The sequence below is a fragment of the Myodes glareolus genome, chromosome X, assembly GCF_982192425.1.
Source record: "Myodes glareolus chromosome X, mMyoGla1.1, whole genome shotgun sequence".
Taxonomy (NCBI): domain Eukaryota; kingdom Metazoa; phylum Chordata; class Mammalia; order Rodentia; family Cricetidae; genus Myodes; species Myodes glareolus.
The window spans coordinates 52248924-52261778 of NC_142053.1; the positions used below are offsets into that span (position 1 = coordinate 52248924).

General features: G+C 42.4%; 1 protein-coding gene across 1 annotated transcript; it reads right to left on the reverse strand.

Moving 5' to 3' along the window:
* Window positions 1–4452: 4452 nt before the first annotated feature.
* On the reverse strand, window positions 4453–6568 carry Tceal9 (transcription elongation factor A like 9). The gene is made up of 3 exons (XM_048428183.3): window positions 6414–6568; window positions 5850–5915; window positions 4453–5283 (listed from the first exon to the last, which is right to left on the reverse strand). The coding sequence occupies exon 3, from the start codon at window positions 5221–5223 to the stop codon at window positions 4891–4893; it is 333 nt and encodes a 110-aa protein (XP_048284140.1). The 5' UTR covers window positions 5224–5283; window positions 5850–5915; window positions 6414–6568; the 3' UTR covers window positions 4453–4890.
* Window positions 6569–12855: the final 6287 nt, after the last annotated feature.

Sequence of the window (12855 nt, forward strand, 5' to 3'; positions counted from 1 at the left end):
AAAAGAGAAGAAAAGATCTGGGGGCGGGGGAGGGGAGAGTCAAAGTCATGACAGGGGAACCCACAGAGACAGCTCATGGACTCTGAATTAACAGCTAGGGACCCTGCATGGGACCGACCTATGCCCTCTGCGTGTGGGTAACAGTTGTGTAGCTTGGTCTGTTTGTGGGGCTCCTAGCAGTGAGATCAGGACCTCTTCCTTTTGCATGCATGAGCTGGCTCTTTGGAACCTATTACCCCATGCTGGCTTGCCTTGCCCAGCCTTGATGCAGCGGGGAGCAGCTTGGTCCTGTGCCTCAACTTGATGTGCCAAGCTTTGCTTTGTTGACTCCCATGAGAGGCCTGCCCCCTTCTGAACAGAGACAGAGGAAGAAAGGATGGGGGGGGATGGGAAGTGGGGAGAGGGGTCAGGAGGAGAGAAGGGAGGGGAAACCGTGGTCTATTTGTAAAATAAATGAAAAAATGTAAAAATGTAATCAAAAAAGAAAACAAAGAAAAAGAAAAAACAAAAAAAGAAGAAAAGCTAAAGTATCTGAGCAATTCAGAAAAATGAACAGACTTAGGAACGTGCTGCCCTGTAAGTCACTGTACTGGGGAATAGGCCTGCTTTTTGTTTTAACAATGTATGGCAAACAGATACTATATACAAACCTACCTCACTCCTTTCACTAGCTACTTTACCACATATACTAAAAATAGCAAGAAAGATGTGAACAGAAGACTCCATGAGTACTTTTCATTTAAAAATAGACAAATGGCAGGGCATGGTGACATACGCTTTTAAGCCCAGCACTCTGGAAATAGAGGCAGACAGACAGGTCTCTGTGAGTTCGAAGTCAGCCTGGTCTACATAGCAGAGTTCCAGGCCAACCAGGGCTACATAGTAAGACCCCCATCTAAAAAAAATTGCACACATACACCAGCACACTTCTACACACACAATTGGTATGTGGAAAATAACTCCATATCCAACTGTCCAATAAATTAACATCGATTTATTTTGGTTTTGCTACCTCTCCCAGCACCCTCATGGAGGCTTACCAAAAAAAAAACACCTTCAACTCTAGTTACAGAGGATCCAATGCCCCCTTTTGGCCTCTGTGGGTACTACATGCATGTGGTGCACAGACATACAAAGGCAAAACACCCATCTTTTTGCAGAGTATGTGATGTGGGGACTGAATTTTAAACACGCTTGTCTCTCATTTCTCTAGGGAAATATTTACCCAAGTTTAGCCCTGTCTTTAGTATCCTGGTGAATCCAATGGCTTTACCACTTCTACCTCGGTTATTTTGAATTAACATGTTACTGTATTGACTGTGTGTAATGTATGTTATATTAAACTAATAAATTGTCACATGATTTGGAGATCACTGAGAATCTGGCTCCAAAAGTGGGTTGCTCCTCATTTCAGACTCAAGCATGCTTGTCTCCGAGTGCTCTTCCAAAGCCTCTTGTTTGGGGATGGGCTTGTCCTTCCTGAGTCTGTAACAGGAGAGAGTACAACAAAACAACCCAAACCAAAACATGGTGTCCTTGAAACAACTAGAAGGTAAACAATTTCCAACAGATCTTACTATTGCTTAACCAAAGATAAAAAAGTGCCTGCAATAGGAAAAAGAATCCTGAAGTTCAGCCATGGGAGTTCAGCCATGGAGAGGAAGCGTATTCAAAAACTTCAGTTTAAGCTGGGTTTTGATGGATGTCATAAGCTTCTGATTGGCTATCTCTGCCTCTTCTTGTTTGTTTTTTCTCTTGAAAACCTCACCTGAGGGAGCATACTCTGCCCTGCCAGGGACTCTCCATAGGGTGCTCTCTGTATTGAGAACTCTCTGGAATGAGCTAATTGCCTCAAGAGCACTTCCTCAATCTGATTCTGCTGGATATTTTGAATGTCTGATTTGATGACATTTTTCTATCTATCTGTTTTTCTGTCCATCTATTTACATCTGTATGTCTGATATTGCTTTTTATTCTTTTACTTCAGCTTGCTGTATAATTAATAAATTCACTCATTCAAAACCCAAAATATGGCTATTGTAGATCATTCTCCAGACCATATAGCAAAGTATGTCTTAGAGTAATTTCTTTTGAGATGAGGTCTTGAGTAGTTCAGTCTGGGCTTGAAAATGACCATGTTGCCCAGATTAATCTTGATCTCACGATCTTCCTGCTTCTGCTTCCTGAGTGCTGGGATTTTAGGCACACTACTTTTAGTATAATTTTTAAGTTCCTCAAAGACTTTCTCCTAAGACTTGACATCACCATGATATATTGTACAGAGCAAACTGCTATTAGGAAAGGCAATCTGCCAAAGGCCCCGAGTGTCCTTGTATGTTCTTACTGCATATGCCAAGAATGTAGGGCTCTGAGCACTCTCTACCCAGGCAGATAATTTTTCAGTTGTACTTACAGTAAGCAACCTTGAAGTATGAGGTAACATCTTTCCTTGGACACAGAACAGGCTTATGATTTCTTTGAAAATAGTAAACTCTCCAGTCTCGATGCATATTTATTTAAGCGTCTATCATGGGCCCTTTGTCACCCCCAAGAGATTCAAGATTCAGAGAGAGTACAAATCAGCATGACGTTCTAGTTGGTGCTTTTCTATAATAATGTCCTCAGTCTCTAAGCCAGCACTCCAGTGTCTTCTGCCAGCATCCACTGAAAAACAGCAGGCGAACTGTCAGCTTATATGTAGGATAAAACCTTAGGCTTGGTACAGTTTCTGACAGGTGCTCGCAGATATTATTCATAAAGCAATTATGCTTTGGGAATTTTCCCTACCAGTATAATTTTAGCATGTCTGTGTACCACCAAGGCCATTAACATTGCATTCTATTTATTTTTTTCTTCGAACTGACTTGCTTATATCATTTGATATAACATGCCCCTCCATGTTTATGACTTATCTTCATATACTTTAAGCTAAAATTATTCAACACATGTTCAAATAAATACCTGGGGATGACAATGTAAAATTCGTACATACTGTCTAAAAATTCCATTCCCCCTTCTACCAGGTCCTTTTGCCTTAAAATACGTTGTCTGATTACATGTAAAGTTCTTGTGTCTGGGACAAAGATTCCCACAACCAATGTTTCTGTTTAGTAAATTCTGAGCTAGTGCTTTGTTTCTTTTGAAAACTGCTCTTTAAGTTCCCCAGATAAAAGAAGGAAGTCTAGTGTTTTGATATGCAGTGCAAAAAAAAAAAAAACTGCCCTCTTTTAGTACGTTTGCCCATGACAACCAGCCATCATCCCTACTAGATGCCTAGTGCAGATTGGAGTAGAGAAGCCAAAGGAAGGGCCACCTGGAGGAGACTGTGCTCTGGGTGAGCCATTCCACATTGTGCTCCAGGGACCACCTTCCGAGCTACAGAAACCTAGATATACTTCTTCTTGTAAAATTGGCACTGTTGTGCCCCTCAGTTCTCACCTTACTCCAGTCAGAATTCCAGCCTCATCAGTATCTATCCAGCTGTCATAACCTTGGAGGAGAAAAATGAAGAGCTCCCAAAAGGAGCGTCATAAAGGAAAAATTATATACAGGTGGCATACTACCATCACTTGCTCTTTCCAGCCAGGGGTGGGAACATCCCCAAATCTTTCAGCATCCCTATAAAATTTACCCAAGTATTGAGGACTTGTTGAACCTGAGAGAACCTGTCATCAACCTGCAGAAGAGAAATCCCTCATTATAAGGAAGCAAAGTCACTAAGACCAAGTGGCAACTTCACATCCAGGGCTGAAATTCTTATGAAAATTCTGAATAATTTCATAAAAACTAGTCAGACTTAGCTGTTCTGCTCAAACTCTCAGATAAGCCCATTCTATCTGAGCCTTATAAAAGGAATTAAGACCCCAATGCTGTCAAGGTATAGCCATAAGACTCTGGGACCCAAGTAGCACTGCCTAAGTGTCTATCAAAATGGAAGACATGGACAAAATGTCTTTCCATCACTTTTGATGTCTGCAGATTTGGCTCACTAGAGGAACCAATGAAGTGTTCTGGGCTTTGGTATTTGAGAATTTTATGTAACACCAGGGAACTAAAATTTTCAGAATGGGGGACAGGGGCTGGAGTACCAGTTAGCATCATAAAACAGCTAGATGGGAGTCTAGACAGGTATAACGGGCATGCAGCACCTGCCGAGCAGTTGCTTGAGTTTGTTCTCAAGCACAGTATGAGTATGACTTTATGCTTCTAAATGACAAGAACAAATCTCTAGCATTTGGATCCTGCGTGAGCAAATGGTGATAAAACCCTGTCAAACAGCTCTCAGTATCATATTTGGACACCACAAAATTCCTACAAGATTATTATGGTTATTATCACAGATGAGAATCGATGTAAATTTTAATCTTTTAACTCAAAGGTTCTAACAGTTTTGTCAATGAATAACAAGTGACCCAGTGTTTTAGAAGTAAATTAATAAGTGCTGTTAGATGCTTATTTTTAGTTATAAAACCTTTATTATTTTTAGCAAGAATAATGCATGTTCATTTTAGGAATATGGCAAATACAAATAAGCAGAAGAAAAGTCATTCATCTTTCACAAGTTTATATGTGCATATATGTAACATACAAAGGTACTCTTGTCTTTCAAAATACGATATTCTCATATTATTTTGTAACCTTTTTTCATTTTGTATCCCATCAGAAGCTCATTTTTTTTTACAAATCAGTAAACCTCTCTTATTAAAAGCCAGAGACTTGTAAATTGGTTCATATATAATCAACAGTAAGATGCAGACAAGAAGAGAAACATCTAATCTACTAACAGCAACAGATTCAAAGTAGATGGGCAAAGGTATATCAGAAAAATGCTAATAAAAAGAAAGCTATATTGCAATGACAATTCCAGCTCCAAACAGAAACCAAGGCAAACTACATTAAATAGGGGTAAGGATGGCTTCGGTTAGCCTTCCAACGCATCACGATAAGTTTGTTTCTCACTCTCCTAATCTCATCTGTTTCATCCACTTCTCTAAACATATCTTCACTGCTCAGGTGCCTGTTGTGTATATCCTCTTTAAAATCCTGAAGAGACTGAATCAGCCTCTCCCTAAAAGTTTCTTCGGATTTTTCCTCCTCTCCTGGTTCTTGCCCCTCCTCCGGCTTTTCCTCGGGCTTTGGCTCTTCCTCAGGCTTTGGCTCTTCCTCGGGCTTTGGCTCATCCCCATTTTCTGGGTTCCCTTCCATTTTTTGGCAGGGTTTCATCTTGTGTATGCTTCTCTTCCTTCTATGCTCTTTCCTGCCTATTGGCGAATGCAGTTATTTCTAGGAAGCAAGTAGGAGACGGTAAGTGGAAGACTTGGTACGTGTACAGGTGTTGTGCACAAAAGGTCTTACCGTTTGCTTGCTTTACCGTATTCTCTCTCTCTCTCTCTCTCTCTCTCTCTCTCTCTCTCTCTCTCTCTCTCTCCCTCTCTCTCTTTCTCTCTCTCTCTCTCTCTCTCTCTCTCTCTCCCCCCACTCCCCCTCGCCTTCCTTCTTTCCCTCTTTCTCCCCACCCCATTTTGGTCCAACTGTCCTAAGCAAATACCCTCCACCTGAGAAGCCCAGTCCACAATCAATGTTTTCCTGTCCCCGCCCCTCTTACCTCCATTTTCCACCCCCTCCCCTCTCTAGTCCCTCCCTCAAGCATTTTCCAAGGCCTTCCTTCCCGCCTCCCGCCCCAACCCTCCACAAATCTTTCTCCCTTACAGGCCTAACACAGGGCCCTCAGAAAGGGAGGGGGGTAGGTGGCTTAAGGGGGAAGGGAGTGGGAGAGTGTGGCCTTCAACCTCTGCCAGCCTTCACCAACCCACACCCTGGGAATCTTTTATAAAGTTCCCTTCACTTACCAGGTACTGATCTGGTCAGTTTCTTTCTCCTACTTATTTTAGCCAACAGCAGTACAAAGAACAAACCTGCAGGCAAACGGAGAAGGGAGGGGATGTTGGGGGTGGGGTGGGCGAGCCTTCGGTGCTGAGCAGAGCAGCACCACAGATCAAGCTTACGGAGCTTTCCTTATTTAAGGTCTCGCTTGTGGAAGTTTCCCACCCTTTTGTTTCCCACAGGACGCCTCCTTCCCACCCCGCAAGTTAGCTTGTTAGCTTGTCTTTCTCATCAGACAGGGGTAAGAAAGGGATATCGTTTCCCAACTATCTGTAGATCCAAGACGAGGTTTGGGAAGCCGAGCGGCTGTCAGAAAAGAGGTTCCAAATCTCAGAGTATGACTATTTTTGAGCCGTCAAAGGTCTCCTTGTCTTCCTTTGGGGAACCCCCTAGTCCCTTTCACAAGTGTCCTTTCCTGAAGAATTGAAGGTAAGGAAGGGGTTGAGGGACGGACTTAACTGGAACTCAAGTCTCTGCGCTAGACCACCCTCTGCTAGAAACCCCCAAGCAATACCCCTTCTGACACCAACCTGGAGAATTCAAGCAAGCTGTCTCCTTTGGCTGGCCTCTCTCACACCGCCGCCGCCTGCAAAGCTGAAGGAAGCTGGTACCCAGATGGAAACAAGGACCAGACTAGCAGGATTTCTGCACACGTCGACTCCTGGTCACATGAGATCTACGTCACCAGTGAGCTCGGGTCCCCAATCTCCACTCCCACAAAAAGCGCGGCAGATGTGGGCCCGCCCTCTGCTCCTTCACCTACCCCCTTCCCAAACACACACTTGGCCTTGTCAGTCTTTTCTGGAGGCAAAAGAAAAATATGCGGGTTGTTTTTCTGTTGCTTTTGCAGGTCTTTGATGACTAAAGAGGAGTGACTTATTTTCTAGAGCTACGAACTTTTCTGCTTCGGTTAATAATTGGCCTTTCCTGTCTCCCACTCCCAACTGCCTGCCAGGATAGCTACCTCCCAAATCTCTTTTCTTAGCTCCTCCCCCTTTCGTGTGAAATGTACTCCTTTGTTGTGTGGAGCCAGGTAGGCAGGGCATGAATAGGGACAAAAAAGGATCTTGGAATAGGAGTGGGATTGCTTGAAAGTAAATTAAACTTTATTCTTAATACTTCTGTAGTCTTTTCAAAAGTAGTGCTGTTTTACAGTCAGAAGTAACAGCCAAATTATTTTCGGTACATACATAAATTTATATATGTACGTTACTTAGATCAGAGCCTGGTATACAGTAAATGCTCTAAAAGTATATGCTTTTTAGGACTGGAGAGATGACTCAGCCATTAAAGGCTAGGCTCATAACCAAAACTATAAAAGTCTATGCTCTTTAAAAGATTATCATTTTGCGATGTTATTTAGGGAGAATGATTTAAAATAAATAAAAATAATGTTTGACTCTAGAGCCCTGGTGGTGGTACCTTCAGGAAGCCGTGCTGCCTGAATAACCACGAGTTGATTAATTGTCAGGTACATATTGTTAGCACAGAGTCTTCTCGTCCTATAGAAGGTGATGGTGTGCATACCATGAATTGTTGGGATGTCTTAACATTGTAAGTGTGAGCGGCTTCACTGTTCCAAACCACTTAGCTAAGAGGAAACCTTCAACATTCACCCATTCCCATTTTATTTCACTAGCATATGGTTTGGATAGGTTTCCCCTCAACTGGGAATGAAGTCACTAGTTTTAGGATGATAATGGCTGCTTGGGTTAGGGACTGGAAAGCCTCTTGAAAGTGAAAGTACTGCCTTTTCACTTGGTTAATTACAAATTTCAAACGGGCCCAGATTCGGTACCAGGTTTGATGCTATGTTAGTCCTCCAAGTGCTGGGGACGCTCCACATCTCCCAGGAGCTCTAGCAGTTGCTATGGACCAAGGTGGTGGATCGGTCCTGAATTGGTAACAGTGCAGCACTCAGACGACACCAGACAAGTTTCCTTGCTATTAGTGGTTAATGTGCAACCTGCCAAAGGACAGAGAATAAATGGCATTTGTGTCATTCTGCCTCCCCCAAGGCCCAGGGACCATTGCAGAAAAGGGAGTCAGAGGTCAGGAGGATATGAGCAAAACAGTGTCTTCTGGACATGGCAGGACCTCTGCCTTCGTGAACTCAGAACAGCTCCGGATGCCTGCACATGAGCCAACCAGCCAGCATTCTAGTATGGTTGCTGTAGGAAGGGGCTCCCCAGTCTGTACTGCTAACTGAAGTGTTATTCATAAGTGATGGCCTCTGGGAGAGGAATGCTCAGTTTTCTTTACAGGTGTGGCTCCTGGTAGGGTGACCATGCCCCCACTGGATGGCCCCACACCCATTTTTGGACTCCATGGCACTCACATGAATGTGACATACACTTATACACACATAAATAAAAAAACTAAAAATAAATATTTTAAACATTCAGAAAATCTGTGTGGGGTGGCTCTCAGCTGTAACCCAGTACTTAGGAAAGAGGTGCAGGAGTGTTATCATGAGTTAGCCTGGGCTACAGAGTGAGAGCTTATCTCAAAAAAAAACCCAAGAAGGTCGAAAATCAGGCCTAGTAACTCATTCCTGTAATTGAAAGACTCACAGGGTTAGGCAGCAATGCTGAGTTTGGGGTTAGCCTGAGCTATGTGTGAAATCCAAAATAGTTTCCAACATAAGTTGTAAGAGAAAAAGGAGAACCAAATGGCGGTGACATATGCCTTCAATCCCAGCACTCAGAAGGCAAAGGCAGGCAGGCAGATCTTTGTGAGTTCAATGCCAGCCTGGTCTTCAAGAGCTAGTTCCAGGCTCCCAAGCTACAGAGAAACCCCATTTCGAAAAAACAAAAAAAAAATGAAGAAGAAAAAGAAGAAGAAGAAGAAGAGAGAAAGAAAGGAAGCCTGACATATGGAATTACATTTTTTTGTAAATGTGTGTGTTTGTAAAAAGAGGGTGTAACTAATACCCATTATAGTATAACAAGTGAAACCCATAAAATCCACCCATTTCTGTAAGACTCTAGGTTATGCTGTGATTCAAATAGAATAGGATTTGAGTCTATTGGGTTAGCTGGCTGTAAGTTCTAAATTCAATCAAGGACTCAGCTATGTTTTGGTGCTTGTGTGGTCAATCTTTATTGTGAACTATATTATATTTAGAATCACCTAGGGGACCAGCCCTGTGCATGTCTAAGAAGACATTTCTGTTAGGGTTTACCTGAGGAGGGAAGGCACACCATCACTCCCTAAACATGTGTTGGATGCGTAGCCTAAATAAAAGAGCAGAAAAGTAAAGTGAATACCAGCCCTGACTGCAGAAGCCCGGCTTCAACACATCCCTAAAGCCTTGATGTAAGCCTCCATTACCCTGTAAATTTCTTGTATGGCCAGTGAACCAACATTAAGTAAAGGATTCAAAGTTCTACTGTCTGCTTGAGATGTCAACTTGCCTCTTGTACCAGTCCTACAATAGACTCTGTACTATGGAGACAACCTGGGAAGCCATGTACCTAGGCAGCATTGTTCAAGCAGGATGACACGTGTGTGAGGGGGTCCTCTTCATTCAAACACTATCTTTTCAAATAAAAGCATTCCAATGAACTGGCCTGGCTACAGCCTGGAGATCTAAATGATGGAATCTTGGCTTCAAGGCATGGTTCCTGTTGTCCTGAAGTAAACATTAAGGTTCCCCACTTACTGATGGCAATCTCTTCGATAATCACCAACTCTTTATCTGCACCTGCCCTGCCTTCAGCCTTGGCCAGGTGCACGCTCCTTTCCCCATCACAGTGCACATTTTTTGCCTGTTTACTCCAATCTTTGCTTTTTTTTTTCTCACTCTGAGTCTGACTAAGGCAGAGAGTCGTATTATACCACAGTGAGAATGTTATGTTGCCTGGAAAATTCCTCCACCAAACAAATCGGTGTAGTATTTAAAACTTCAGCCTCACTTGGGTTCACAGGAGATTGGCAGGACGTAGTCAGATTTTTTTTTTTCCAAAAGAAAGCATAGATAACTTCCGTCTAGTTCCCAAAAGAGTTTCTCCTCTGAAAGCTCTGGCCTTCCTATTGGCTTTTCCAGCTTCTAAACTTACGGAAGAGCTACCTACTCCCCCACTAAGTTCCTCTTATGCCATGCTAGGGCTTCTCTAACTTTTATGAATTCTTTCCAAAAGCCTACAAAATGTGGTCAAGTAGTTATAGCAACCACCCTACTTCTCAGGATCAATTTTCTATATTAGTTACTTTTCTTGGTGCTAGGGAGGAAGGGGATTTTGGGGACCAGTCCATTATGGTGGGTAGTGTTAATGGCTTGTCTCTAACATCCAACAGGAAGCACAGAAAGTGAAATGCCAGGCATCAGCTAACTTCCCCCTTTGTCTCTTTATTCTGTCTGACATTCCAGCCTGTGAAAATGGCGCTGCCTACATTCTGGTCATCTTCTCTGAAAACACTCTCTCAGAAACACATTCAAAGGTGAGTGTCACTCATGACCCAGGTGTCTATTAATTCAACCATGTCACACGGGTAACAAATACTCAGAAGTGCAAGAAGAAACAAAAGCAACATCCCTAATATTAAGGACTGCAGAGGCCATCAAAGGAAGTCCAAGTTAGGAAAAATTTTCAATGTAAGAGAGAGTAGAAACTGAAAAGGCAAACATCATAACTCAGAGCTGAAAGCTACCCAGTAGAAAATTCGAATATCTTCTAGCAATGAAAAGAAGAGATAGATATTTATTGTGTAGGTTCAAAAAGAAAAAGAGAAACGAGATGTCCAGGTAGAATCCTTCCTCGAGTGCTTTGATGCATATACATCTTCAAGAATTAATATGAACTATTTAGAAGATAATATTCTCTGACTTGTAAGAACGGATTTTTTTCCTCGACAGAATTTGGTTATCGAGTGTAGAAACTCTAAGTTTAGAGTAAAGGGCCACCTTGTGACCAGATCAAGTACTGCAATTTGAACAAACCTGAGCAGGGTGTCTGGGTCAGAGAAACGGGCTACTTATTATTTTATTTTGGTTGTGAGCCTAGCCTTTAACTGCTGAGACATCTCTCCAGCCCTGGGCTACTTATTCTTGATCACTACATTTTCACATGATAATTCTGAGGTGACCTTGAACTATCTTGGAAGACAGTCAAACTAGACAACTAGGTAGAGATTCAGAAAGTTTTGAGTTTTAAGTTCTAGACTTGGACAATGTGGAAGATGAAAATAGAGGACTTGGCAAATTTCCACTCGGCAAATTCTGATTCTGAACAGTGTGAGGACAGTTGTACTCTGTTTTCTGGCTCTAGGACAAACTGCCTCTTTTAAAACAGAACTCTAAGTCCCTTATTAAAACCAAGACTTTTGCCAGGTGTGGTGGCGCATGTCTTTTATCCCAGCACTTGGGAGGCAGAGGCAAGCGGATCTCTGAGTTCTAGGCCAGCCTGGTCTACAGAGTGCGTTCCAGGACAGCCAAGACTACACAGAGAAACCCCGTCTCAAAAACAGAGTGAAAAAAGAAAAGAAACTAACGCTTCTCCTCAGAGAATCCATACACCTTAAGTCAATGGATATGCACACAGACAACCTTAGGTATACAAGTTTGAGTATTAGTTTTGGAGATTCAAAACGAAACACTTGTAGTTTTGTTTAATCAGTAAATACAGAACATGGGAATCCATTGAAAAGCAGAGCACACATAATATGAACAGAGTAGATTTAAGCTGAATATTCTAAATATAATTAGATAAAATAATAAATTCCATGTTACTTATAAGAGTGACACTTTAAATATAAGAATTGAGAATGATAGAAAGTCAGATACTAGAAAAAACTTGCCTGTAGTATCCAAAGAAAAACTGGTATCGAATCACTACAAAAAAAAAATCTAATAAGGTAAATGTTAAGACAAGAAACTAAATGTTAGAGTTTAAGATACATATTTCATAGTGTTAAGCTGGCCAACATAACTGCACAGGCTGTAGCTCAGTCAATAAAACAGCCAAGGCTCTAGACTTAATCCCTACCTAGTACTGAAAAAAAAATCAATCTAAGAAGAAAATATTTAAGTCCTTTCTGCTTCTATTAACACTGTGCTCACCCCAGTTTCCACTGCTATAATAAAATTCTTGATCCTGAGTGCTTTCTAGCAAAAAAGAGGCTTATTCAGTGCCATTTTAGAAAAGTCCAAGGTTGGTCTCCCTCATTTTGGGAGTGGACTCTTGACAGATGGACTGACAGCAGCATGGGGCAGACATCCATAGGTAAGAGTAGTCATACGTGCAAAGAAGGAAGTGAGGCAGTGTGTGTGAGCTCTTTTTTACCTTAACAGCGACCCACTCTCCAGTGAACTAACCGGATTCCCGTAAGAAGCATGAGAACTGCCAGATGAGATGCCAGACCCACGTGCCTTTAATTTCAGCATTTGGGAGGCAAAGGCTGGCAGACTTCTATGAGTTTAAGGCCAGACTGGTCTACACAGAGAGTTACAGGTCAGCCAATGCTGCATGGTGAGACCTTGTCTCCAGAACCAAAAACAGAAGTATGAGAAGCGCATTAAACCCTAAGAGGGGCAGGGTACTCTGCCAATGAGCTAATATAGTTCCCTGAAGTTTCACTTCTGAGATGGTCCACTGTCTGTATTCATTCATTTATCACATATGCCACACACACACACACACACACACACACACACACACACACACACACTGCCATGCCATAGTGTGTATGCAAGGGTCAGAAGATGCCACGCAGAGAATTATTTTGTCCTCTAGTTCTACCATGTGGATTATTGAGACCGACCTCAGTTCTTTGGGTTATTAGAGTATTAGGTCTGGTAGCCAGGACTTTTGCTGACTGAACTATCTCACTGACCATAAAAGGCTTACTTACTAGGTTGGTTTACACAATACAGTGGATAAGAGGTCGAGAACCGACTAGTTGTTCAGTGCTCGAGGCTGTGATACGTGTCTCAGGAGCACCTATCTGCACCGAGGGCCTGGAGGATGCCTG